The following is a 26,373-nucleotide window of genomic DNA, read 5'->3' on the forward strand; positions in this document are numbered from 1 at the left end:
GTGTGGGTCACCTCCCTGGCCAGCCGGGGATCGAGCGGCACTGCAGAGGCTGCGGACAGCTTCACAGCTCTGTGCTCAACCCGCCGCGCCTCCGGAGAGACCCCCCCACAGCATTTTAGAACCAGCTTGTCTGTTTCCGTAAGGAGAGAGTCAGAGTTTGATAGAGATTGCATTGAATCCGTAGATTGCTTTAGGGAATAGTGACATCCCAACCACAGAACCTTCCAGAAGCAAGTAGCCTCTCCTCTCTGGATTCTGACAGCTGAGGGGATGTTCAAGCAGTGGAGCAGAGGCCTCACTTAACATAAAAAAACGGGCCTTCTGGGAGACACAGGCCTCATTGCCAGAAAAGAATGCTTCCCGCAGATGGTGAGACAGCTGGCTCTGAAGAATCTGTAAGTTAAGGGAAACTCTGGGATTTGAAAGAAACATGAACTTGAGCTCCTCATAGTCCCCAGTCTCTTCCCGAAATTTTTCTCCCGCAGAAACAATGGAACATGCCTAGAATGTGCTTACGGACACAAAATCCTTGACTGGGAGTGAATCACCACCGGAACGGGGCATGCGGAGGTGACAGGGTGCAGGGGGCATGAGGCTTTTCCCATGCCAGCGAGCAGGCGCACACCGGGGCCCGCTGCCAGGAGCCGACGCCATCAGCGGGAGCCTGGCCCCGCCGTGGGGTTTGGGCAGAACGCTTCAGATCCCTGGTGCTTCAGAAGGTCCTTGCCAGGGACCCACTCAGACACCAGCTGAGGACCTGCCCGGTGACACCTTGCTCGTCTTGCCACTGCCGGGAGGGGGTCGGGAACAGGCACCTCGGGGAACCCGGGAGCTGGAGCTGGTACTTTCTTCTCTCGCCCCTCGCCCCTCGCGCAGAGTCTGACCTTTGTGAGCACAAACACCGGCCACCACCGGCACCCCCGGGCCCAGGCCCTGGCCCTCAGGCCTGTCTGGGAGCTGCAGGGAAGCAGGCGGTGGCTGTGCAGAAAGTCTGTCCCTATGAATGGGTCCATGACCTCTGCCGAGTCCTTCTGGGTAGTCAAGGACAAGCCATGGAAGCCTGCGTGACGCCAGGGCCCCCCGTGGTGGCCGGCACCCGCTGCGCCACCCCTCGCAAGTGCCTGCTGATTCAGGCCTCAGTTTCCCCCTCGGCTCCCTCCAGATCCAGACAGCAGCCCCAGCCAGAGGGGCACTGTCCCTGTCCAGGGTGCTGACACCCGCAGGGCCTGGGAGGTGCAGCCCCACTCCTGAGCCGCGTGGACACAGCGGCAGAACAACACTCACTCTAAAGCTCCCATTGTGCCTCAAACCCAACACAGAGCAGCTGGGATGTTCCCGATGGGCAATTTCCTTTTCTGAAAGATGCTTCTGAGTTGAAGCTGAGAGCATGCTTTATCCTGAATAGCCTCGGGAAGAATCCAGACTGCGAGACTCGACACATCTTTAAGTCCATTCAGGTGCTCGCAGATGTGCGGCCGTGGCGGTGGGAAGACTGGGAGCTGATGATCAGTCACTCAGCAAATGTTGATCAAAATTGTTCCCTAACATGGGGCCTCCCCGGTGGCGCAGCGGTTGAGCGCTGGGTTGCAAAGCTGCCCTCTGCCTCTGCAGTACCGGTTCGATCCCCGGCCGCCGGGCGAGGGTCCCACATGGCGCGACAGACCTCTCCTGCCGCCCGCTGCTCCCCTCAGCAGTGTATTTCGTCAGTCTGCCTGCTCTGCTCCCCGCTCTGGCTCTGGTGAATCCTCTCACCCTCCTGCGCTTCTGACTGTACCCACTGCTTGTATAAATAAATAAATAAATAAATCTTTAAAAAAAATTGTTCCCTAACATGGCATGCTGGGCACCTGGGGCCTTGTCAGGAGACAGGCTGTGGCGACAGTGTTGGCAGTGGGGAGGACAGTGCCAGTCACGATGGTGGTGACGACGGCGAGGGGCCGTAGTGGTGCTCACAGAAGAGCCACCGTGCTGGGGGTGGGGGTCTTGGAGACCTTCCTGGTGGTGATAATGGCGATGGGGGGGATCCTGATGATGACGGGCCTCCTGCCAAGGACAGGAGGAGATGGGATGAGGTCATGGCCAGGCTCGGAGCAGTTTGGGGCTCCTTGTACAACAGACGCGCAATAAGCTGTGCTGTCATCACTGCTCTCACGACGGCTGGCCTCTCCTCTCCCAGCACCACCCTGTCCAGCACCTGAAGGGCCCTCCTTAGAAGGCCAGGCCAGACCCGCCCCCTCCAAGAAGGCTCCCTCCCCGGTGGCTCCTCCGCAGCCTCTCTGCAGACGCTTAGCGGGGGACATGGTGATCCCCAGACCCTGTGCCAAGGGGCCCTGGTACCACCACGTGCTGGTGCCCAGGGGCGGCTGGGAGCACAAGGAGCCCCGTTTCCTGGCAATGGGTCACCATCTGCTCCCAACGGGCTGGCTGAGGGCAGCCGGGTGACGTCAGGGGCCGGGACCGGAGCCGGCTCTCTAGCTCACGCACCTCGGGACCCCTCGCACGCCGCGGAGCTGCCTCTGGCCGGGAGTGGAGCTGTGTCGCCCCGGAAGCACATCTGCGCAGACTGGAGGCTGAGCCGCAGACCCGCTTGGTGGGCACCGCTCGTGTGGAGCGGGACTTGTCTCTCCGTGGGTGCTGCTGGCCATGCCATCCGTGTGGCCATGGGGTTTTCTTGCTGCGTGTAGGTGGGGAAGTCCGAGGCAGCGGCACACCACGCCTCTGCGACTTGGACTCAGCACACTGGTGCTTCCCTCGTCTCTCGGGGAGGGCTTGGTGCTTCCCGAGGGTCTGCCAGGATCACCAGCCTCAGGGAAATTCGCTGGCACCTCAACCTCCTCTCTGCTCGCCAGCCGCCACGGAGACTGCCTTTCCAACCCCAGCTCAGGGCCAGGCTCTGCACACCAGGAGCACCGCCACCCACTAGAGCAACCGTCCTGCAGGTTCCGCTGGAACGCATGTCCCTGGGGCCCACTGTCTCAGTAGGTTTGGGGTGGGTCCTTGCCGTGGGCACCTGGAGCGCTTCCGGCGCGGACTGCCCGTGGGGTGGCTGGGATCTGAGAGTCTGTGGAGCAGCCAGACCACTGGGAAGGGCAGATAAGTGGCCTTGAGAGGTGCCTGAGGCTGAGCCTGTCTGCTGGGGCCGTCCCTGAGCCCCAGGGGCCTGCCCGGGTAGTGCAGCTCGGGCGGCTCTCCCTGTGGCCGTCGGTATCAGAGGGAGCCCCGCCTGCCCTGTGAGGGGTGGTGCGGGCAGAGCAGCGGTGCTGACGGCGAGTGACGCCCTGTGCCCACTGCACCCTGAGCCGCAGAGAGCTAGGCCCCCGGGGGCGAGGACCCGTGGGTCCCTGGGGAGGAGGCGGCCAGCGGCCATGTGCAGTCGCTGGGCCACAACACCGCCCTGGGGCCAGGCTCCGGGGCGCCTCCTGCCCAGCGCGGCGGACGAGGGAGGACTCAGTCAGGCCGGACGACCGAGGGGCCAGGCGGGGCCGCAGGCGGGGAGCAGCCAGAGCGGGCGAGGCAGACGGCGTGGCCCAGGCCGGGGTGCAGGGAGGGGCCGCCGCCGGGCTGCGGGGCCCAGTCTGGAGTCGCAAGAGCCGGGGCTCCGTCCGTGGCTCCCTGCACGCGGCGTGGGGCCGTCTCCCGGAGCCCCCCGGGGCTTGGCGCCCAGGCGTCTCGGGGCGGCCGTGCCCCGCGCGCACGCCCAGGCGCCAGGCCCCGGGCGGGCAGCGCCAGCCGTCCACAGCCGGCTCTGGCGCCAGGGAGGTCGTGGGGCCCTGCAGCCCGGCCGCCGGCCTGCGCCGCCCGGAGGGCGCCCGAGGGCAGAGCGGCCGCAGCGTCCACGCGGGCGCCGGGCGCGGAGAGGCGGCCTGCGGGGGGCGGGGGGACCCCGGCCTGTCGCCTCGGGACGGACCGACCCCTGCGGGGCCGCGGGCGGTGGCGGGACGCGAGGGCCGCCTGTGCCGGCCACAGGCTGAGGAAGGACGTGAGGAAGGGGGCGCCCGGGCTGGGGAGGAGAAGGCGTGGGGGGACCAAGGGGGACCGGGAGGGGCGGGGCCTGGCGGAGAGGGGCGGGGCCTGGCGGAGAGGGGCGGGGCCGGGGCCTAGATTGAATGGGCGGCGGCCTAGATGAGCGGGGCGGGCCGGGGGCGGGGCCTAGATGAGCGGGGCGGGCCGGGGGCGGGGCCGAGTCCCGGGGCGGGGGGGGCGGGGGCCCCCTGCTGAGCGCCGCCGGAAGCCCCGGCGCAGCTGCCCGTGTCCGGCCGTCCCGGCGGGGTCGCGGGCGTCCGGGTCACCCCACGAGCGAGACGCCGCCCCCGGCCCCGTGTGGACGGAGGCGCCTCTGAGGCCCGCGCGGCGCCTCGGCGAACGCGGTGCGCCCCTCTGAACTGGGGGTGCCCCCTCCGAGCAGCGGCCGCAGAGCCGACCAGGACGCCGTCCAGGGAGCCACCGGGGGCTCGCGCGGCGCAGCCCCAAGTCACCCCGCAGCCGGGGCCGGGGCCTGACAACGCCCCCCGCCCCCCCGCCCCCGCGCTCTCTCCCGCGAGGTCAAGACTCTGGGGCTCCGGGGAAAGGAGCGACCGCCCCGGGAAGAGCCAGCCCGCGGGCCCCGAAAACTCCAGCCCCCGACATCCCCGGCGCCCGCAGCGCCCCACCTCGGAAGCCCCCGACCCCCGAGCCTCAAAAGCACTGGCGTCCCCGGAACCCCGCCCTGAGCCCCCGCCGCGCGCCCCGGCCCGCGCGCCCCCTGCCCCGCGCGCCCCCGAGCCCCCGCCCCTAGGCCCCTACCCCGCGCGCCCCCGGGCCCCCCAGCCCTAGCTCCCTGCCCGCGCGCCCCCGAGCCCCCCAGCCCTAGCTCCCTGCCCGCGCGCCCCCGAGCCCCCTGCCTGCGTGCCCCCGAGCCCCCGCCCCCAGCCCCCTGCCCGCGCGCCCCCGAGCCCCCGGCCCCGCGCGCCCCCCAGCCCTAGCTCCCTGCCCGCGCGCCCCCGAGCCCCCCAGCCCTAGCCCCCTGCCCCAAGCGCCCCCAGCCCCTGCCCGCGCGCCCCCGAGCCCCCGCCCCCTGCCCCAAGCGCCCCCGAGCTCCCCGCCCCTCAGCCTCCTGCCCCGCGCGCCCCGAGCTCCCCGCCCCCCCCGCCCCCTGCCACGCGCGCCCCGAGCTCCCCGCCCCCCCCGCCCCCTGCCACGCGCGCCCCCGGGTCCCCGCCACGCGCGCCCCCGAGCCCCAGGCGCGCGCACGCCCGGGCGTGCCCCGGCCGAGGCGCCGATTCGGGGCTGCGCTTTCGCCACCGCCCGGGCGGCCCGGGAGCCCCGCGGCGGGAACAGCGGCGCGGCCGCCCCAACGAGGCGCCCCCGGGCGGGGCGGGGCGGGGCGGGGCGGGGCGGGGCGGGGCCGGGCCGGGCCGGGCCGGGCGCCCCGGGCCGGGCCCGCGACGCCGCCGAGGCCGCGAACCTGCGCCGGAAGCCGCCGGCCGGAAGCGGCGGCGCCGCCATTTTGTGGCCCGCGATGGCGGCGGCGGCGCGCTCGGGGCCGGGACGCGGCGCCCGGGACTGAGGGGCGGCGGCGGCGGCGGGACTGCGGACGCGACGCCGCCATGTACGGCGCGAGCGGGGGCCGCGCCAAGGCCGAGCGCAAGGGCGGCGCGGAGGAGGCCGGGCCCGGCGCGGCGGGCGCGGGCGGCGGCCGGGCGGAGCTGCTGGTCTTCGGCTACGCCTGCAAGCTCTTCCGCGACGACGAGCGCGCGCTGGCGCAGGAGCAGGGACAGCACCTCATCCCCTGGATGGGGGACCCCAAGATCCTCGTCGACAGGTCGGTTCCTCCCCGCGCCCGCCGCTGCCCCCGCCCGCCCCCGCCGCTCCCGGCCCGCACAGGCTTCCGGGCCCGGCCCCCAGGACCCGGCCCGGCCCGGCCCGGCCCGGAGGCGTCGCTGCGGCCGGCGGGGGCCCGGGCGGCTCCGCGCCGCGGCCAGGGGCCGCCCTCGCCGGCCCTGCGCCCCCGGGCCCGCCAGGCCGCGGCCCGAGCCCCCCGCGCCCGGCGAGCGCGGCTGCGGCCTCGGCGTGCGGGGCCCGAGCCCCCGGGCCGGAGCGGGGCGCTGCCGCCCGAGGCCGGGGCTCCCGCCGGCGCCCGCGCGGAGCGGGTCCAGGGCGGCCTCGCCGGCGCCCCGCGGGCTGTTCGCGCCCGGAGCCCCGCCCCGCGCTGGGGAGCCCGCGGCCCCGCGTCTCGGGCCCGGCCCGACGGCTCGCCCGACGGCCGGCGCGCGCGGCCCGTCTCCGCGGGGGGAGCCCGGCGGGGCCGCCCGGGGGCCGCACGGCCGGGCCGCCCCGGAGCGCGGGCCCGGCCCGGCCCGGGGGCGCCGCTCGCCCCGCCGCGCCCGCACGCGCGGCCCCTGCGCGCTCTTGTCCCGGGGCGCCCCGGCGGCCGCCCGCGTCCGACACGCCGCCGCGGGCGCGCGTGGGCCCGGCCGCCGGAGCCGCGGCTGCTCGCAGCCGAGCTTGTGAGTTAAGGAGGTTTGCGGCGGAGTGAGAATAAAATTGACGCTTAACGAAATGCGGTCGCTCGTGCCCTGGAGCTCCTGGCCTGCCCGAGGGCGGGCCTCGGCCCTCTCTGCCGAAGGCCGCGGGAAAGACGAGGCCGACCGGGTCGTCTCTCCTCGTTTTCGCGGCCCTGATCTGAGCGTTACTGAGAAAACCTCGCCGGCTCGCTCGTGCGGGGCCCGGCGGCTGCAGCGCGTGTTGAGTCGTTCGTGTGCAGAGCGGCCGCCAGGGCCCTCTGAGGCCAGCTCGCTAAAGTGCCGGGCGCCCTGGGTGTTGCCCTGGGCTGCCGCCTGCGGGGAAACGTCCCCTGCCTCTTCGAGGGCGCCGCTCGTGCCCAGTGAACCTCCTTAAACTGCATGTCCATGTCGCTGTTCCGATGTATGTGTGTCTCTCGATCACGTAACCCAGCACTTATTTCCTCAGCCAAGGGGCTAGGGGCGAGCCTAGCCAAGATTTTACCTCCCATGGACGCGAGTTTCTTTGGTGAAGATCTCTCCTGAGAGTTCGGGACTAGCAGAAAGAAGCGAGGAAATTTCGACCGTTGGGTTCTTACGGATAGGTATTTATGTATTCGGTTTGTGTGAATGTAAGCTATGATATTTGACTTTTCAGAAAAAAAAAAATTTTTGTTTTTTTATTTTTCTGGCAAATGGCATTGAATGGTTGACCAAACCGTAAACGGTAAGGACTGCCAGTGAAGTGGGCGCCGCTTGCGCGGCTGCGCGGCTGCTTACCTTTCTCGGTCTCCCGTCGTGTGAAGGGATTGAGGCTTTGCTAAGATAACTCCAGTTTAACAGTAGGTGAGATGTGACTAGCCGAGTTAAATGTAAATCTGAGAAGAGGTTTTCTGTTTGTTTTCATGTTTTTCTTATTTTGATGGGTAAGTATACCTCTCAGACCTCACACGCCCAGCCGGGTGTCGCTTTCTCCCCACTGACCAGCGTGTTCACATTGCAGATACGACGGGCGTGGTCACCTGCATGACCTCTCTGAGTACGATGCCGAGTATTCCACCTGGAACAGAGACTACCAGCTTTCTGAAGAGGAGGCTCGAATAGAGGCCCTGTGTGATGAAGAGAGGTATTTAGCCTTGCATACGGACTTGCTTGAGGAGGAGGCAAGGCAAGGTACTGCTCAAGAAAAACTTACTTAAGCAACAAACTTTAAAAAATTTTTTAAGTATTTAAAAATTTACTCCCATTCATTTTTTTATACTCACTCTTTCTGATATTATCTTGACAGTACCCAGTGGATTGGAAAAACAGGAGTCTTTGCGTTCTGAGAGGACCTCAGGATAGTTTATATATAGAGCCACAGAGAATTTTCCCAGCTTTTGAGGGCAGACTGGGATTTGAAAAAACAAAAACCAAACTCTTTAACTGTTCTCCTTTAACAGTATCGTATAAATTAAAATCGATGTTCTTGTCTTTGCCGTAACGATCTTTACTACAGTTCTTAATCCCCAAATTTCTCAGCAGGACGAAATTTTTCACAAAAGATGTGTATTCTGCTGTCTGTGGGTAAACATGTACTGGCACGAGTACACATTGGTAGATGTGAAGTGTGAATTTTTACAAAGATTTTTGCCTCAAAAAGAGGCTGACAAACAAATGCGTTGTATGCTTTACTGGTAGCAACGACTTTAGCAATATGTAAAATTTTTCTCAGTAAGTTTCTGTTTTGTTAATAAAGTTCTCGTTTTTATTCAAGAGGAAGAATACAAGCGGTTGAGTGAAGCCCTGGCAGAGGACGGGGGCTATAACGCAGTGGGGTTCACCTACGGCAGCGACTATTACGACCCGTCAGAGCCGACGGAGGAAGAGGAGCCTTCCAAACACAGAGGTGAGAGGCCGCGGGCGGGCGGGCCTCGGCACACTGCACCGGACGCGCGCGCGCCCTGTGACCCGGGCGCAGCGGTCTCCTCCCTGCAGCAAGACGGGACTGGGAGCCGGCGGAGGCGCTGCTGCTGGAGATGAAGCGAGCCCAGGCCTCAGGTTCTGCATTGGATCTAGACACCTCGCATCGTCTCTCACCCTGGATTCCACTGCTGGGCTGCTGTGTTTGCACGGGGTCCTCGGGGCCCTTGCAAAGCCAGGCCTTGGCTGCCCGGTGCCGAGCGGCTGCGGCTTCCGGCTGAGATGACGACGGGTCCCCGGAGTCTGGTCACTGCGAGGAAACAGCACGAGCCGTCCTGCTCAGGCGGGGGGTGCGGACACATCCGCATCGGTGCTTTATGATGCGCGATGAGAGCGTTTACCTGGCTGCTTCTCCGAATAAACTCTGGGTTTTGAATGTTAAGAAGATAGCGATGGGGCGGGGATGTCGACTGAGCTGTTATGGGCAGCGAGCAGCGTGCGCCCGCCGACAGCGGGTCAGCGACAGCGTCCTGTGGCGGACGCAGCTCGGGGCGGCCGGCACAGGCAGCACGTCCCACACCCTTCGGCACGCGGTGTCCAGACAGCCCTTGGATGAAGCACTGCGCTGAGAAGGTCGACTAGGTGGACGCGGGCGCCTGGGCCACCTTGGTGAGCCTGCGAGCGCCTTTCTTACATCCCGCAGATGGCCCGAAGACAGATAATCAGCAGCAGTGGCACGAACCTAACTCGCTGGGGCTGGAGCACCGTAGTCGGGGGTTCCATTTGAAGAGCAGCGTGGAAGGAAGGACACTGGCGTATCTAGACTGCCGCGTCCAGGCATCTGTCTCTCCGGCTCACTGATTGCGCTGTTGGAACTTTTTTGGTTTCTCCAAACAACCATGAAGAGCTTCCTGCAGTTTAATGGCAAAGCCAGATGCTGCCACCCTGTATCTTAAAGCTAGCTGCTCTGGGCTCCCGTCCCATGAGTGTGCCCCCTGGAGTGGGGCTCGGGGCTGACTACCCAGAGGCGCGCCTTGTTCTCTTCAGCTCCTTTCCTCGTGGGTGGAAGAACCCTCATTCGCCGAGCTTCAGAGCCTTCTCAAGGGTCACTTGGCAGCGTTGGGTGGAGCCCTTGTCACGTCCACATGTGCACCTCAGTTTGAACCTGACTATTCCCCACAACGGTGGTGCTCTGGGAATGTTCTCGAAGGTCTGAGAAGTGGCCTCTCGTTCCTGTGACCCGATTCAGTTAACCACGCTAGGTTCTGCTAGACCGCAGCTGGGGTCCTGTGACCACCTCTCTGCCGTGTGCGTTCTGCCAGCTCACAGGGGCATGCGTCGGGCCAGGAAGAAGGCTCGCGGGCCACCCCCACCGCACTTGTGGACTTGAGGTCTGTGACAGCCAGCAAGGTTGAGCCACACTGGGAAGATCCACAGTGTTAATCCCTGAACTCTGTACAGGTTAGGGGCGGGCCTTGTGAAGCTGTGTGGGCACACCCCTGCCAGCCAGCCACTTGCTTCTGCCCCTTGGTGGCAGAAAGCATGAGGCCCCGAGCACTAGAAATATTTGCCACCTGGCGCCTTCCAGAAACAAGTGGACAGCCCCTATTCTAGACCTGGGGCTGTTGTCTCTGTGTAGTAGTGCGCTAAGTGACGAGGGAGGCCTCGTTACAGCCTTGGACCACTCACTCCTCTTGCCAGTGGCCGCCCAGGGCGCATGTTCACGGTGGAGTTGGGCCCCCATCGAATCCATGGCTTCACCTTTCATGTCTAACTTCCACTGGCACGTGTGAATTGTGTGTGCACGCAAAACATTGTGCACGTCCACGTGTACACACACCCCATCTCTGTGCACACGTGTGATAGGGCTCAGTTGTGCGCCCAGTACCGCTAGTGGTCAGATGGCATCTGTCTAAAAATTGGGCTCTACTGTTGTCCTCCTGAGCCGTCGCTGTGTCTGAATGTCCCTTGGCCTTAAACTCCCATGTCCCCGCAGGCTTCAGGACCCTGAGACCTCGCGAGGGCCAAAGCAGCCTCCGGCACCTGTGTTTCTGGGAGAAAGCTCCTCTTGCGGCTTACCGTTTTCAGGCTGGCTGCAATCCTCTAGGCTTTCGTGAATTGTCACCATTATTACGGATTGTTTTCTTTTTGCAGTGAGAAAAGGTCACTAGAAATGGTTTCTATCGCTGCTGCTAGGGCCATTTGTGTGCACATGCGCGCGTGTGAGCCAGGAGACAGCGGAGGAGGGTGGGCTGCCTGGCCCCAGGACGCCTCTACCTGGGGGTGAACCAGGAAGGGCCTCGGTGCACTGTTTTAGGAGGCGGCAGTGAAAGTGACATTTTTACACACGCCCTCTGGGCGTCCCCAGAGAGCTTTGAGGGGATGAGTTGCTAGCGAATGTGTTGCACGTCGGTGTGGCTGGTCTCCCCGGGTTGCAGGGTGGCGCTGTCCCCGGGGGTTTTCGGGCAGCAGTGCAGCTGCTCCCACGTTCACCCCAGTTCTTCAGTGAGAGCAAGGTGTGCAGGCAAACATGCTTGGCGGCTCCCACCGCATAACCTGTGAGCCTCCGCCCAGCCCCCGCTGCCAGGCGCTCTGTCCCGGCCTCACGGAGGACCAGCTTGGCAGGGGGCGGGAGTTGGTCTCCTCAGCGGCCCCATTGTGTGTGGTGGGAACATTTGATGCAGGTTTAGTTTATTTGGTGGTTTTTTCTTAAGATTTATTTTGTTCATGCATGCAAAAACTGGGGTGCTGGCCATTGGTGTGGGGCTGAGATGACTCACCAGAGGCAGAGTGGGGAGCAGAACAGGTGGACTGACTGAAATCCACTGCTGAGGGGGGCAGCGGGGCGACGGGAGAGGTCTGCTGCGCCCTGCGGGTTGCTCCCTGGCCGCTGAGGAGGAGGATAGAGCTCATGCTGCAGCGGCTGGCGACAGCTTGATAGCACAGACTTCACTCCTGCGCCACCAGGGAGGCCCACACGTCATGTTTTTTGAAGTAAAACCCGTGTAGATGTTGAAGTCCCTTCAGTTGTCAGCGTCACAGCATCCCCTCAACCGGTGCACATCTCGCTGTGTGTTTAAACTGGTCGGCTCCTAAGCAGTTTTGGCCCAGAGAGACACCTTAGGAGCCGGAGCTTAGAAGGCCTAGTGCCTTGCCTGGCTGTGGTGGGAGGTGTTCTGATGCGCGGCTGGTGACCAGGCCCCCCGGAGTGAGCACGCTAGTACAAGGGAGGTCAGCCTTGGGGCATCTGGCAGTCGCTCCTGGTTACGACTCACTGCGATGAGGGCTGGTTTTTGTGGAATTAGGCGCCTGTGCTCTGCCTGGTGCTGGGGGCGGGGCGGGGGGGTGCAGCGCGCGGGCCTGGATGCACTCTGCGCAGCGAACGGACGGCTGGCCGAGCTGAGGCCTGCCTGAGCAGGCGCCGCCCGCCCCGCCTCTGTGCGCCAGTGCTGGTGTCACCCCCGAGGGTGGGGCAGAAGCCCGGAGGCGGTGCTGGGGTCTCGCCAGGCCCTGCACATACCGTGCTGTTCTCAGGTCCTGTCTTTCTTTTTCATTCAGAAAAAACCGAGGCTGAAAATTCAGAGGAAAACGAGGAGCCTTTCGTTGCCCCTTCAGGATTGAACGTGCCACCTGACGTGGAGCTGGTACGTGCGTCCGCGTTGCGCTCCCAGGCCTCGGTTATGTCATGTTGCGTGCAGCCTGTGTGGGAACCATCGCCCCACAGCTGCCCCCGGGGCTATGAGAATTGCTGCGATGGGGTCAGATTTGTGGGGAGAGTCGTGCCCGCCAGCTCCCCGCTGACAAGGAAGAGCTGATGCTGGAGATCGCTGGGCCGCAGGCCAGGTGGCATGCCTGGGGGACACGCCAGCACTGGTGCTGGGCGGGCTCTTGGCTATGTGGACCGAGGGCCACCATCAGCCCAGGCCCTGGGCCCTGCAGTCAGGTGTTCTGGCTTCTCCTCGGGTGACTCTGTGGTTCTCAGCCTGTCATCTTCTGCTTGGTGTCCTCCTTTTGGCCTGGGGCCTGGAGACCCCCCCAGACCCTGCGCCGATGGGAAGCCGGGCGGGGCCTCCCTGCCCGCCTGCTGCAAAGTGAGCTGGAATTTCAGCAGGCACCCTGGGCTCTCTGCGTCCCAGGCCACTCCTCGTCCTCTCTGTCCCTGCTGGTGGCCCCACGCGGGAGCCCAAAGCTGCCCCTGTCAGGATAAAGGCCGGGGCCTGCTAGGACACGCAGCCGGACTCATCCCGGCACCCTCTGTGGCACCCGGGAGCCCCCTCCTCATGCGGGTCTTTATACTTCTTTTTGCTGCGCGAGCGTGTCTGGGAGGGGGCCGCGTGCTCGACATGAAGGGTTTTCCTCGGCATGTTCTGGCTGGACGCAGGCCCCGGGGAGGTGCGGCATCTCTACGTGAGGGTTGTGTCAATCCCCAGTCCCTTGCATCTCTGTCCCCTTTGTGAGTGTGTGTCCACCCCGGCGCACGCCCGAGCCTGGCCAGGAGGTGGACGAGCCTGTCACGCCGCCCTCTGCTCCGCCTCTCCCCGCACTGAGGCCACCGCTGGGCCCTGGCCCCGGCCCCAGGCCTGCTTGGTCTCCCATCCGACCCCAGCCACCAGATTGCCCCTGCTCCACAAGCCTCCAGCCCTGTTTTGGAGGGAAACTGGCTGCTTTGGCCACATCCTGTGGACAGGGAAAGGCGGGCAGGACACCAAGCTCAGCCCCCGGGCGCGTGCCCCTCCCTGCGTCAGCTGAGTGGTGGCAGCACAGCAGCCCTCACCCACGACGCCCCGTGAGACAAGGGCCTGGGGCTGAGAGGCCGAGTGGCTGTACCCCCCCGGGGTTCCGACCCGGTGAGGGGCTTGACTCCGGCCCCAGGCTGTCTCGCCTGGTCAGGGCCGCATGGATGGAGAGCGCCCCGGGCGCGGGGCCTCCGGTTGCTGCTGCCTTGCCGGCCTGTGAAGCGCCCGGTGTTGCTGTCGTGCCCGCGGGCCTGGTGCCTGGGTGCTGAGGACGCCTGGGATTCGTGTGCGTGTGGCGTGCCGTGTTGGCAGGGAGTGACAATCGCACGGGGCGTGGGTCTGTCCCTGGAGCAGCATTTATTTGGGGGTCAGTTCGTTCTCTAAGTGCGAGGACGTCCCGCGTTCAGGAGCGAAGTTGGAAAGTCAGGGCGACTCTGTTCTGTGCAGGCTTCATCCTGGACCCTTGGCTCCCTGTTTTTAATGAGGAAAACTCCGCGCCCTGCCCCCCCCCCCATTCACTAATGTCTCGGTGTTGCCCTCTCCTGTGGCGTGGAGACGCGTAGCTGTGGCACCATGGGGGTGCGGGGTGCCTGAGGTCAAGTTGCCCACCAGCGGGGGAGGCGGCCTCGATTCCTGGTCGTGGCCCCCGTTTTGGCCAGCCACACAGGAGCTTGGTGAACTGGAGCCCCATGTTCGGTGGAGGTGGGCGCGGGAAAGACGGCGTGAGCTCGCGGCCCAGAGGGCGGTTTCCCGAGCCTGTGTCGCTGCTCCCGCCTGAGAAAAGGCAGGAGTGACTCTTAGACCCTTGGGAATCCTCCTGGGAAACGTGAGCACACACACGAAATCTGGGGGTCGCGCCCGAGCCCCTCTTAGAGCCCAGATGAGACCCTGTTATGTGGAATGTGCTGATCCCCCCTCCGCTGTCCTGGACCAGGCTGGAATGGCCGCCCCGGGAGAGGGTCGGGTTCTTACTTCCAGTCAGCAGCAGCGACCCCGGGTTCTCTGACAGCCTTATTAAGCCCTGTGGCGGTGGGCAGGGAGGCTGACCTCGCCAACGTGTGTGCCCGCAGCCGCCCACAGCCAAGATGCACACCATCATCGAGCGCACCGCCAGCTTTGTGTGCAGGCAGGGTGCGCAGTTCGAGATCATGCTCAAGGCCAAGCAGGCCCGGAACTCCCAGTTCGACTTCCTGCGCTTCGACCACTACCTCAACCCCTACTACAAGTTCATCCAGAAAGCCATGAAGGAGGGGCGCTACACGGTGCTGGCCGAGGGCAGGGCCGACGAGAGGAAGAGTAAGCGGCACGGGCGGGGCGGGGCGGGGGAGCGGGCAGCCTCGGAGGGCTGAGCTCCTGCCTCAGGGCGGGCACACGCCTGCACACCCTCATGCGTGGGCTCGAAAGCCTCACAAGTCTTAGTAACCTGACATCTGCGGACGGGGCAACGCTAGTGCTGTGTGCTCAGACCGCACAGCCAGGTCGGGCATTTTCCCCGCACTTTGGCTGCGGGGGAAGCTCGGAATGTCTCTCTGGGTGCTCCCTGCTCCCCGCGGCTCCCCGAGGGCCCAGGCGTGAGTGATGCTAACTGCTCTCGGCCTGGCCGGCACTTTGCCACCACACCTGCCTCTGGAAGGGTCCGCGCACAGAGCGGCCTCCCTGGGCGGGCCTGCGGGCGGGTCTCCTCGGCCAGAGTGGCTTCCAGCTTGCTCATGCCGGTCCCACCACAGAGCTCAGCTCCCGCGGTGCTCGTTCCGGGTTGATGGAGAGCTCTGCTGGCCTCTTATTCTCACGGGGCAGCTGTGACTTTCCCTCTAAGGACAGACACACCGGCTCCCTGCTGAGCGGGAGAGGCCGGGAACCATCTGGGGCAGTTGGGACAGCAGCGACCGCCGGCTCTGGCCTGCCTGCCTGCCCGGGTTTCCGCCTCGGCTGGCCAGGGCCCCAACTTGTGCTTTCGCTTCCAGAGCCAGGGCTCAGCTCAGATGAGGAGGACGAGGAGGACGATGGGAACTACCTGCACCCCTCGCTCTTCGCCTCCAAGAAGTGCAGCCGCCTGGAGGAGCTCGTGAAGGTCTCGCCTTGTCCCGTACTCGCTGCCGCTCTAAGCTGTGCCCCCACAGGGCGGGCGAGGGAGAGAGCCACGGAGCCACTCCCATGGGCAGCTGCCCCTGGGGTGTTCCCGCTGGGGTGGGGGGCTGGGCGCAGGGCCTGCCGTCTCGTGGGCCGTTTCGTAACCCTCACGAGCAGGCTGTGTCCACCTGCTCTGTCTCCACGGGGCTATTCAGGATGAGCGGGACGGTGGGCAAGGCTAGGAGACTGGCCACGGAGACTGTGGCTTCACAGGCCCTGCGTGTTCAGGCAGCAAGAGCATGTGCGGCGTGAACTCCCCCCTTCTCAGGTAGCTCTGTGTCACCCCAAAGTGGGAGGTTTCCCGGCTCACTCCCCCTGGGGAAGGGCTGACCCAGTATGGCCGGCCAGCCGGCTGACCACAGTCGCACCTGCCTTCTCAGCAGGCCTGGGGCGTGGTGTACTCTGAGGGCAGGCTGCTGACAGGCGGACTTAACCCTTGGTGGTTAATGATTAGAAATAGCTGGGGGGCAGAGGGGCCTCCCTGGTGGCGCAAGGGGTTAAGACGCAACCTATGAAGCAATCCGCAGCCTCTGCGGCATGAGTTCGATCCCCGGCCAGGGAGCTACCCACATGGCACAGCCGACCTCTCCTGTCGCGCCTGCTGCTCCTCTCAGCAGTGTGTTTCACTCAGTCTGCCTGTTCTGTTCCCCACTCTGTCTCTGGTGAATCCTCTCACTCCCTGCACCTCTGGCCTGTATCCCAGCTCTTGTATCCATAAATAAATAAATCTTTAAAAAAAAAAAAAAAAAAAAAAAAAACCAAATACCTGAGAGGGGGCCTCCGTGGTGGCGCAAGGGGTTAAGCACCACACTATGAAGCGATCCGCAGCCTCTGCAGCACGAGTTCGATCCCCGGCCAGCCAGGGAGCTACCCACATGGAGCAGCAGACCTCTCCTGTCTCCCTGCTGCTCCCCTCAGCCGTGGGTTTCAGTCAGGCTGCCTGCTGTGTGTTTCAGTCTCTTCCCTGCTCTGTCTCTGGTGGATCCTCTCCCCCCTCATGTCTGGCCTGTACCCCAGCTCTTGTACACATAAGTAAATAAATGTTTAGGAAAAAGAAATAGTTGGGAGGACAGATGCCCCAAAGCCCGATGAGCTGGTAGCTGCCAGGGCCTGCTCGCCCTTGTCACGCTCAGTGGGAAGCGTCAAGTGGGAGTGCTGAGTCCCTCCAGGACTCCCCCAGCTTGACTCACCACAGTTTGAGCTCCTGAGGGGTCAGGGGGTTGTGCTGGGCCTGCTTGCCATGGGAGAGCTGTGTGTGGCTTAGATGGTGAGGCCGGTGTGAGCATACCCTCTCTTGCAGCCTCTGAAGGTGGTGGACCCAGATCACCCCCTGGCCGTGCTGGTCCGGAAAGCCCAGGCTGACAGTCCAGCCCCACCCCAGCCCGCCGTGGAAGGCGGCACCGCCGCACAGCCCCCCGTGGAGGAGTACGCGGCTGACTGTGAGTACCTCGACCCCCCCCACACACACACTGGGCGGCAGCTGCAGGTGTCCCCTGAGGTGCCTTGGCCGGCAGGGCAGCTAGCAAAGAGGCTGCCGTCCCAGGCCTCCCTGGCCTGCTCTGCGGCTGGGCGGGGGACGGAGAGGAGGGCGCGGCAGGGAGCTGGGCCAGCTGGTAGCTGCGGTCAGCGCGCCCTTGTTGAGAAGAGCTGCTTCGGAGGGGCCAGCCCAGGACCTGGTCCACTCTCCAGAGGCCGTGGGCTGCCCTGGGGTGGCCCCTCAGACCTGGTGGCAGCGGTTTCCGGGAGAAGCCACGCCCAGAGCTTGATTATGGGGAGGGGCAGAACCCCATGCTTTCCAGGATCACGTGGTGCCTTCCACGAGCGTCTGTGCTTGTTCAAAGGCCCAAGCTGGTCAGGGGCAGCTCCTTTTTGAGCACAGAGCTTTGTCCCTCGCCTAGGGCCGGGCACACCCCGACCCCACCCCAGAGAGGGCCGGGCACACCCCGACCCCACCGCAGAGAGGGCCGGGCACACCCCGACCCCACCGCAGAGAGGGCCGGGCATACCCCGGCCCCACCGCAGAGAGGGCCGTGACTGACGGCCGTGGAGCTGGCGGCAGGGGCAGAGCCGGATCTCTCATGGCAGTAGTTGGGCACCGCGCAGCCAGCAGCCAGGGGGGATAGGGCGGAGGGAACAACCCTGACCCCTGGGACCCGTGCACCATGTCCCGCTGACGGCCCGGCCGCGGCGCTCCCGCAGCCCATGGCCAGCCCCCGCTGAGCGTGGGCGGGTCTGTTCCAAGTGAATTAACTGAAAACCAGAGTAAGGATTTTAATTAGAAAATCATTGCAGTTTCTCCGCTGGCGAGGAAATGAAACTTCTAGTCAGAGCCAGTTCATCAGAACTTAAAAGGAAAAGGTCTCAACCGGAGCACTGAATTTTGTGTGACTTCTTTGCTTTTAAATATCTGTCCCAGAAAACATGAGTAGACCTGAGGCCTGTGGCTGTGGGGAGAGCGGCTGCGGCCCGCGGGCTGGCGTGGGTGGCCCACACGTGTGGGGACCCTGCGCATTGCCGGGGCCCTGGGGCAGCGTGGCCTCACCGGGCGGTGCCTGCCTTCGTCTCTCGGGCCAGGAAAACACAGAGCCGCGAGGCCCCACAGACGCCTCCGCTCTGGCCAACTGCGGCAGAGACCCTGCCCGGCCTCGCTGCTCCAGCCCCCTTTCTCCACAGCGACGGTGGCCGCCATGTACTACAGCTACTACATGCTGCCGGACGGCACCTGCTGCCTGGCTCCCCCCCCGCCCGGGGCCGACGTCACCACGTACTACAGCGCCCTGCCTGCCGGGGTGGCTGTGTCCGGCTCGGCCGGGGTGACGGCCGCCGCCCCGCCCCCTCCCGGGACCACACCACCGCCACCCCCCACCACTGCGGAGACCAGCACTAGCGGCGGCAGTGGCGCGGGGACCCCCACCACCATCACCACAAGGTGGGTGCTGTCCCGGCCGCCGGAGGGTCTCTACTGTCCCAGCTGGCAGGGCCGCGGGGGTGGTCAGGGCGAGGCCGTTAGCAGAGGCCAGAGCGCTCACAAGGCCCATCCGCCCCTGCCGTCTCGGTCGGGCAGGGCCGGCAGCAGAGGAGCCGTGGGGTGTCTTGGGGTGTCCGGGGCCCGGCCATGGCTCTCCGTAAACAGCGCCCGTGTCCAACCTATGAGTCCTGGGCAGGGGATCGCCGGTAGGGGATCCCAGCCCACACCCCCGCTCCCTGACTGGCCGCACAGAGGCTCTGGGGAAGCATGTGGGAGCCCCTGGTGTCCCTGCTGACCCGAGCACACTCCGATCCCCAAAAGACAGGCACCGAGCTGATAGGAGGCACCTCCCGTCAGGCACCTTCTCTTACTCTAAACACACCCAGCCAGCGCTCGGCTCGCTGAGCAGGCTGAGAGCTCGCGGTCGAAGGGCATGTCGGGAGGAGAGCAGTCCCGTCCCCGTAACCTCGAGTCTCGTCTCCGCGAAGCTCCCCTTCCCCCTGGCAGCATGTGGGCCCTGCTCAGCGAGTGCTGCCCTTGGCCCGCATGGTAAGGGCCCGCATGGTAAGGGCCTGCATGTGGTGCCATGCGGGGGCTGAGACAGACCCTGGTGCCCCTCTCCCCGCAGTGCCCTTGCTCCCGTGGCAGCCATCATCCCCCCGCCGCCCGACATCCAGCCGGTCATTGACAAGCTGGCCCAGTACGTGGCTCGCAACGGCCTCAAGTTCGAGGCCAGTGTCCGCGCCAAGGACGACCGGAGGTGAGTGGAGCATCCGAGCGGGCTCCCTGGTTCCCACATCTGGTGCTTTTCTTCCCTTTCCTGCATCTTCGGGTTCAGGGTAATCATCTTGTTCGGTTGCTCAGAGCTAGGAGCATTTTGTGGCCGTCTGGGTGTTTGGTTGGGTCTTGCAGGACGAGCGCGGGGCCCTGTCCTGCAGCTGGCCCTGCAGGTCCTGAAGGTGGTTTTAAGTGGGGTGTCCCACAGTGGGGTCCGCCTGGGTCTCCCTCACTGGTAGGACGGGGCCTGGGGGTGGCCCTCGGTGGGCCGCAGGTGTCCGGAGGGCGGCTCACGCCTCCGCTCCCTCATCACAGGTTCGAGTTCCTGCAGCCCTGGCACCAGTACAACGCCTACTACGCGTTCAAGAAGCAGTTCTTCCTCCAGAAAGAAGGGGGCGAGAGTGCACAGGTACACGCCTGGGGCTGGGCTGTGGCCTCACACTGGTTCGAGTGTGGGGTGTGTCTGGGCTCGGCTCTTTGTCCACCTTCAGAGTTGAGGCTTGTTCAAATATGTGGAAAATTTCCTCCCGGAAAATTCCCTCCCTCCTTGATCGTTAATGACCAGTTACCACCATGTTCTCTCCCAAAATCCTGTGTTTTCATATATCGGATGTTTTGTCTATCAATTTTTTTTATATCTAAAGATGTATTTATTTGTGCATACAAGAGCTGGGGTCCAGACCAGAGGTGGGGGGTTGAGAGGATTCACCAGAGACAGAGTGGGAAGCAGAACAGGCGGGTCCACTGAAATCCACTGCTGAGGGGAGCAGCGGGGAGACATGGGAGGTCTGCTGCACCCTGTGGGTAGCTCCCTGGCCGGGGACCAAACTCATGCTGCAGAGGCCGCGGACAGCTTCACAGTGCTGAGACTAACCCTGCACCACCAGGGAGGCTGTCAAATTTTTCATTTTTCTATTTTTTTTAAAAAAATGTATTTATGCAAGAATTGGGGTACAGGCCAGAGGTGTGGGGGTGTGAAAGGACTCACCAGAGGCAGAGTGGGGAGCAGAACAGGCAGACTGAAACACACTGCCGAGGGGAGCAGCGGGGAGACAGGAGAGGTCTGCCGCGCCATGTGGGAATCTCCCTGGCCGGGGATCGAACCTGCACTGCAGAGGCTGCAGACAGCTTCACAGCGCTGTGCTCAACCCGCTGCGCCTCCGGGGAGACTCTGTTGTCAATTTTTTTTTTTTTTTAAGATTTATTTATTTATACAAGCACTGGGTACAGGCCAGATGCATGGGAGGGTGAGAGGATTCACCAGAGCCAGAGCGGGGAACAGAACAGGCAGACTGACCGAAATACACTGCTGAGGGGAGCAGCGGGCGGCAGGAGAGGTCTGCGCACCATGTGGAACCCTCGCCGGTGGCCCGGCGATCGAACCAGCACTGCAGAGGCTACAGGCAGCTTCGCGGCCCAGCGCTCAACCGCTGTGCCACCAGGGGAGGCCCTGTTGTCAAATTTTTTAATGCAAAATGAGCCTAAACTTACAAACAGTAAATCAGCTGGTTCTGTTGTGACGTAGCAAAAATAGGAAACAACTTCCTGGCAGTGTCCGTGAGCCACGTGGGGGCCGTGGCACAGCAGCGTGCAGGGCGCAGGTCCCCAAGGGGCACCAGAGCTTGTCCTTCACCCCGGCCTGGGAGTGGGGTGGGCCCTGTTCTCCCTGTGTGTGCCACCCAGCCCTGAGCTCGGCTTCTCAGCCCCAGAGAGCCAGACTGGCATGAGGCTGGCGCTCTGCAACGCGGCGGCCTCCACCACATTGCCCATCACCCCAGAACCGGCCCCGCAGCTCTCACGTGTTGTTCTCCCCTGTGGGGACTGGGGCCCGGGTGTGGAGAGGCGTCCCTCTGCGGGTTGGTGTCACCTCAGTCCTGAGGTCTCCCAGTGGGCGAGAGGCGCACGGCCGCCCTTCCAGGCTGGGGCGGCTCAGGCCATCCTGAGGACGCAACCCACCCCGTGGGGGCCTCTCCACAGGCGCTGCTGCCAGAAAGCGCCATTTCCTTCAGACCCCTCCGTCCCAGGCGCTGGCGAAGAGTCCCCGGGGTGTGCGCTGCAGGGGCAGGCGGGGTCCGCACCAGGCTGTGCACTTGGGGTGGGAACCGGAGCTGGACTGAGACCCGGGGGTGCGCCTGTGTGGGGGGCAGGCGTCTCTGCATGTGCGGCACCCGGAGGCTGCTGCACAGGGTGTGGAGGTGCCCCCCACGCCCACTGCGCCTGTGGGGTCTTCAGGCCTCTGTCTCTGGGGGCTCAGCCTGAAGGAAATGGTTCCTCCGCTGGCAACAGGAGGACCAGGTTCTCTGAGGACGTCGGGTCTCAGTCTCCAGGGGAGGGCCTGAGTCGCAGTCTGCCGCTCTAGAAGGGCCCCCTCCGGCCAGGGGAGTGGGTGGAGCCGGTCTACATTTGGGCGGAGGTGCCACAGCCCGAGAGCCCCTGCCGGTCACGTCTCCCTTTGGGCCTCGCAGGGCGGGGACTGCTCCTGGGGCGCTCACAGCTCGCTCCCCTCTGCAGGCTGCTCCAGCCCCCGAGGAGACCCCCGCGGAGGCGGCCCCCGAGCAGCTGGGCGAGGCCGGGGAGGAAGGTGCCCCCGAGGACCCGGCCGACGGGAGTGGGAGAGGCGGCACCGGTGGAAAGAAGGAGGCGTCTTCTGCCAAAAGCCTGGCGGACGGGAAGCTGGTGAAAGGTAGGGGCTGCCGGCCTGGCCCTGGTGCCTGCGTTTGGGCACCGGGTCATTCGGTAGCACCTGCCCCTGGTTGTCTTTCAATTTTAAGTTTTTATTTATTTAATTTTTTAAAGACTTATTTGTTTATGCATGCAAGAACTGGGGTGCAGGCCAGAAGTGCAGTGGGGGGACGGAGGTGAGAGGACTCCCCAGAGACAGAGAGGAGTAGAATAGGCAGAGCCACAGAAACACACTGCTGAGGGGAGCAGCGGGGAGACAGGAGAGTCTGCCGCGCCCTGTGGGTAGCTCCCTGGCCGGGGATCGAACTCGTGCTGCAGAGGCTGCAGACAGCTTCATTGTGCTGAGACTTAGCCCCTGCGTCACCAGGGAGGCCCAATTTTAAGTTTTTATTATAGAAATTTTCAAACATTTGCCAAATCAGGCAGAGTAATCTGTCTGCCACCCCGTGTCCTTAGTGACCGCCAGCTGTGCCATGTGTTCCCTCGGGCCTCACCCCAGCTCATAGGAAGGGCCCAGCACCCCGTCCTAACTTCATGGGTGCCCTTGGCTGCTGAGGGGAGGTTTGCTTTTGACATAATCACTTCATTTTCACAACTAAAAATACTTGACATCAGACGCTTAGATTTTTCTATTTCTAGTTGTTTCTTAAGTACAAATTTTTAATTTATTTCCTTTTCCCACGTCAGTCTTTCAGTGCCTGTGTGGCTTAGAGGCCTGGCATCTCTCCTGCTCAGATGGGGCCTCCCTCCCCCGCGTCTGGCACCTGCAGGGGCCCGTTGCTCCTCTGGGTCCCTCCCCGCGGGCCCCTCCCCTCCGGTGGCCTCAGTTCCCCAGACAGGCCTCTGGGGTTTGAGCCAGGCCTCCCTGGTCACGGGTCTGTTTTTCCACCTTCCACTGTCACAGCCCCGCTGGCCCCCCTGGTCCGTCTCGCTGGGCATTCTCCCCTCCAGTTCCAGCCACCTTGCAACAGGCAGCAGTGTTTCCCCTGTTAGCAGCCGGGGCAGGTTCCCGTATGTGCAGCTGGCCCTGAACCCACGCCCTGGGCATGTGGCTGCCGTGGCTGGCGTGGTGGGAACCATGCGGCAGCCCTGGGGCGGGTGCACCTGCGCCTCCCAGTAGATGCAGCCACGGGGTTGCTGGGTGCCGGGGACGATGTGTGCTTAGTGCTTGGAGGAGCTGCTGTGCTGTTTTCTGGGGACCAGCCCGCCATGCCCCCAGACGTAAGAGGGCCGCCTCCTCCATGCCCTGCCAGCGCTGGAGACCGCAGCCTGCTTTTAGGTCTGTTTGCTTAACAGCCCGTCCTAGCAATCTTCCAGAAATGTTTGCAATACTCTCAGTGATCTTGCACACCCCCGTGCTTGTAACACTATTTCTGCCTGGAGGGTGGCTTTCCCTGTTCAGGCGAGCCTGAGGCGCCCTGGCAGCTGTGCTGCTCGCTCCGTCTCGTCGCCGCTCATGCCTGGCCAGGCGCTGCTCATCCCCCAGGAGCACAGACAGAGGAGAGGCGGCGAGCAGGACAAGGAAAGGCTCTGTGGCCAGGCCAGAGCAGGGGCAGCCCCTGCTGACTGCTCCCGGGGGCTCTGTCCACGGGCTTGGGCTGAGCTGCAGGGCCAGTGGAGGCTGCTTGGTGCTGGGACCACGACCGCCTGGCACAGGCCCGGCCTCCCGCAGGCCAGTTGAGTGGCCCTGTGGAGAGACTGAGGTGGTGGTTTGGGCGGGACCCGGGCTGGGGCCTGTGAGTCCCAGGAAGGACGGAGCAGACCAGCATGGGGGCTGGGGTGGCGAGGCACCTCTTCTCTGCACTGGATGCCATGTTGACGGCAGGCGATAAGGAGGACCAGGCCCCAGAGGAACAACTGAGCAGAACAAGGGATCTTAGGGACATTCACCAGACAACCTCAGCCTTGTCCACTTCCCAGCTGCTTCCACCTCTCACTGACATCACCGAGTTTCTGAATTAGAACGGTGTTGCTGCAGAACAGGGGTGCTCCTGTGTCCCAGAACGCACCTTGGGTGTTGGCAGTGACCCCAGAGTGTGGACGGGCTGCACAGCACCCCTCGTCCACCTTCTCATCAGGGCCACATGGCCTGCACCTGTCAGGAGGAAGAACAGACGCCCCTGCAGGTTCAGGAGGCCAGAAGGGCACCCCCTGCAGCCTCGGAGTTCGGGGTCACCTCTGGAACAGTGGCTGAGTCACGGAGGCTGGCGGGTGTTTAAAGCTCAGTTACGGTGTCACTGACCATCGGCCTCTGGGAAAGGTCGCTTTGAAATAGGTCGCATCTCTGAGAAGCAGCGAAGGCCTGAAGGTCAGTCTGCAGGAGAACACGATTCAGAATTCCTCTCAGGCCCCGGAGGCGGCTCGAGGTGGATGAGGACACGCCGGGGGAGGAGCGGGCGGCCAGGCCCAGGTCACGTCGACTGGGGGCACGTGGACTGGCGGCCCTCCCAGTGGTCTGGGGGGCGGCGGGGAGGCTTGCGGCCGTGGCGAGAACACCGCTCGGGGCGCCCGCGGCGTGCGCGCTCACGTCTGTAGGAGGAAGAAAACGCGTCCAGCGCGAGAACCGAGGGAGAGACGGTAACCGGGTCTAGGGAGGCACAAGGGGCCGTGACGGGGCAGTCGTGGGGGCCGGCGAGCAGCAGCCCAAGCCCAGCGTTCTCTAGAGCACGAGGGGACGCGTGTGACTCTGCTTTGGAATGAACTGGAAAATAATCAAAAATTCTTAAGAAGATACACAGGAGAGGTGCTGAGACGTGTATCTGCGGGCCTGGGTCAGCCCGTGAGGCTGCGAGGCCAGCCACCTCGCTGGGACGGCCCCTGCGGCCCGGCCGTCCTGAGACCAGCCCCAGGCGTGGCCCTCACCTCTGACGGAGGCCAGGCAGCAGCCACGTGAGAGCTGCCGAGAGACCCTCTGTGCTCCGTCAGCGGACGCCGGAGCAGCAGCGCCATCGCCCGAGGATTTCATGATAAACCCTGCTCGGCACGGCAGGAGCTGACTTTGGAGAAAAAGCTCTGTTTGAAAAGAAGTGACTCGTACGTCACCCTGGCAGCAATGCCGGGCAGACTGAGCACTTGAAAAATTAAAGCATGAAAGAAGGCGGTGGGGTAGTGGTTACGGTCTCGCCATTGGCGGGAAGGCTGGCCGGGCTCGGGCAGGCCCTAAATGAAGCTGAAAGACCAGGGTCAGCGTGGAGGCGACTGCTGACCTGGCCGAGGCCAGCGCCGCTGTCCCCCTGCAGAGAGGGCTGCTGCAGCCGAGACCTGGGACGTGGGAAGCGCTTGCGAAGAGGACAGGCGTCGGGTGAGCCTGCGGAGCACGTCCTCAGCCACGGCGTGCTCGCCAGGAGGCCACACGTCGGGCCGGGGCAGCGCAGCTGCAGGGCCCGGCGGGTCTTTGGGAGGGAGCGGGGAGCGGGCAGCCCAGCCTCAGGCAATACCCTCCCGCCCCTGCTCTTGGGGTCGCCCCCGGCATCTGCGCAGCGCCCACCAGCCTTTAGGAAACGGGAAGCAGCTGCGGGAGATGGGTCGGCACGCCAACCCTGAGGCTGCTGTGGCCGCTCTGGTCCAAGCTCCTCCCGATGGGGACGCCCGTCTTGCCACAGAGGGACGTTGCCGTCTACGGGAGTGTGGCGGGTCCGTCGCTGAGCCAGGGTGGCCGGGCCTGGGAGCGGCGGTGCGGTCCGGGCGGAGCCAACCCTGACCCAGATCCTGTGGCCCCACCGTGGGGAGCCTCGCCCCTCCCGGCCCAGGTGTCCGTGTCCGCGGTGGGGCCCTGGGAGTGTCTGCTCTGGGGCTGTGCCTGGCGGCCAGGCAAGGCCTGAGGGCGGGGGCCTGGGAGCTGGGTGCACGTGGCATGACAGCAGCTGCGGTGTCTGAAGGCGCCTGGGCAGCAGGCGGCATTTGCGGTGCTGGACACTGCAGCCCACTGCACCCCTGCTGTCCTGAATCGCGGGGGGCGGGGAGGGCTAGGCCCCACTGCTCCCTGGGGGTTGTGCTGGGCTGCCGTTCCCCAGATCCCCCTGGGCAAGGGCGGGTTCTCTTTTGGTGAAGTGACCCCTTCCAGGCTCTCTTGTCTCTGCGGCAGAGCCCGTGTTTCGGGGGGTGGTTGAGGCTGGTGGTCCCAGTGGAGCCGCCGTCACAACGCTCTGTGCGTGTGTTACTTGCTGAGCCCAGAGAAAAAAGGAAAAAAGAAAATAATTGGCGTTGTGAGAACTCGGGGCCGGCATCACGCAGTGCGGCTCATGGCGGCCAGGGCGCTGCGGCGCTGTGCGGGCGGCGTGGGGCGGGGCCTGACCCGGGTTGCTCTTCTTGCCTCCCACAGCCTCGTTTGCCCCGATCAGCTTTGCCATCAAGGCTAAAGAGAACGACCTGCTGCCCCTGGAGAAGAACCGCGTGCGGCTGGACGATGACAGTGACGAGGACGAGGAGAGCAGAGAGGGCCATGAGGGGGCCAGCAGCGCCCCCAACCCCAGCCCTGTCACCCCGCCCTGCGCCACCGCCGAGGAGAAGCGGCCGCAGCTCACCCAGGAGGAGCTGGAGGCCAAGCAAGGTCTGTGGTTCCCTGCCAGATGCCAGTCCTGCCCTCTGGGGGGGCTGTGGGGCAACCTGGGGTCAGGCACCCCGAAAAGGCCTTGCGGAGCCACTCCCAGCAGAGCCGCGTGGCCTTGCTGCCCTGGCATGTCTTGCCCGGCGGTTGCTC

General features: G+C 64.5%; 1 protein-coding gene across 3 annotated transcripts in view; it reads left to right on the forward strand.

Moving 5' to 3' along the window:
* The first annotated feature begins 5,585 nt into the window (after positions 1-5,585).
* SFSWAP (splicing factor SWAP) overlaps positions 5,586-26,373 on the forward strand; it is a 29,571-nt gene continuing 8,783 nt past the window's right edge. For 2 of the 3 annotated variants that reach the window (XM_037511340.2, XM_037511341.2), the window contains exons 1-12: positions 5,586-5,800; positions 7,483-7,652; positions 8,236-8,367; positions 11,940-12,025; positions 14,188-14,413; positions 15,082-15,188; positions 16,548-16,686; positions 17,921-18,176; positions 18,844-18,975; positions 19,308-19,401; positions 21,504-21,675; positions 25,996-26,223. In XM_037511340.2, coding sequence (XP_037367237.1) covers positions 5,586-5,800; positions 7,483-7,652; positions 8,236-8,367; positions 11,940-12,025; positions 14,188-14,413; positions 15,082-15,188; positions 16,548-16,686; positions 17,921-18,176; positions 18,844-18,975; positions 19,308-19,401; positions 21,504-21,675; positions 25,996-26,223 — 1,957 coding nt within the window. Of the gene's footprint in view, positions 5,801-7,482; positions 7,653-8,235; positions 8,368-11,939; positions 12,026-14,187; positions 14,414-15,081; positions 15,189-16,547; positions 16,687-17,920; positions 18,177-18,843; positions 18,976-19,307; positions 19,402-21,503; positions 21,676-25,995; positions 26,224-26,373 lie in introns of those variants that run through there. The other variant, XM_037511342.2, reaches the window with a different exon arrangement.

This window comes from Talpa occidentalis, unplaced genomic scaffold, assembly GCF_014898055.3.
Source record: "Talpa occidentalis isolate TD23 unplaced genomic scaffold, MPIMG_talOcc4v2.1 talOcc4.14, whole genome shotgun sequence".
Lineage (NCBI taxonomy): Eukaryota > Metazoa > Chordata > Mammalia > Eulipotyphla > Talpidae > Talpa > Talpa occidentalis.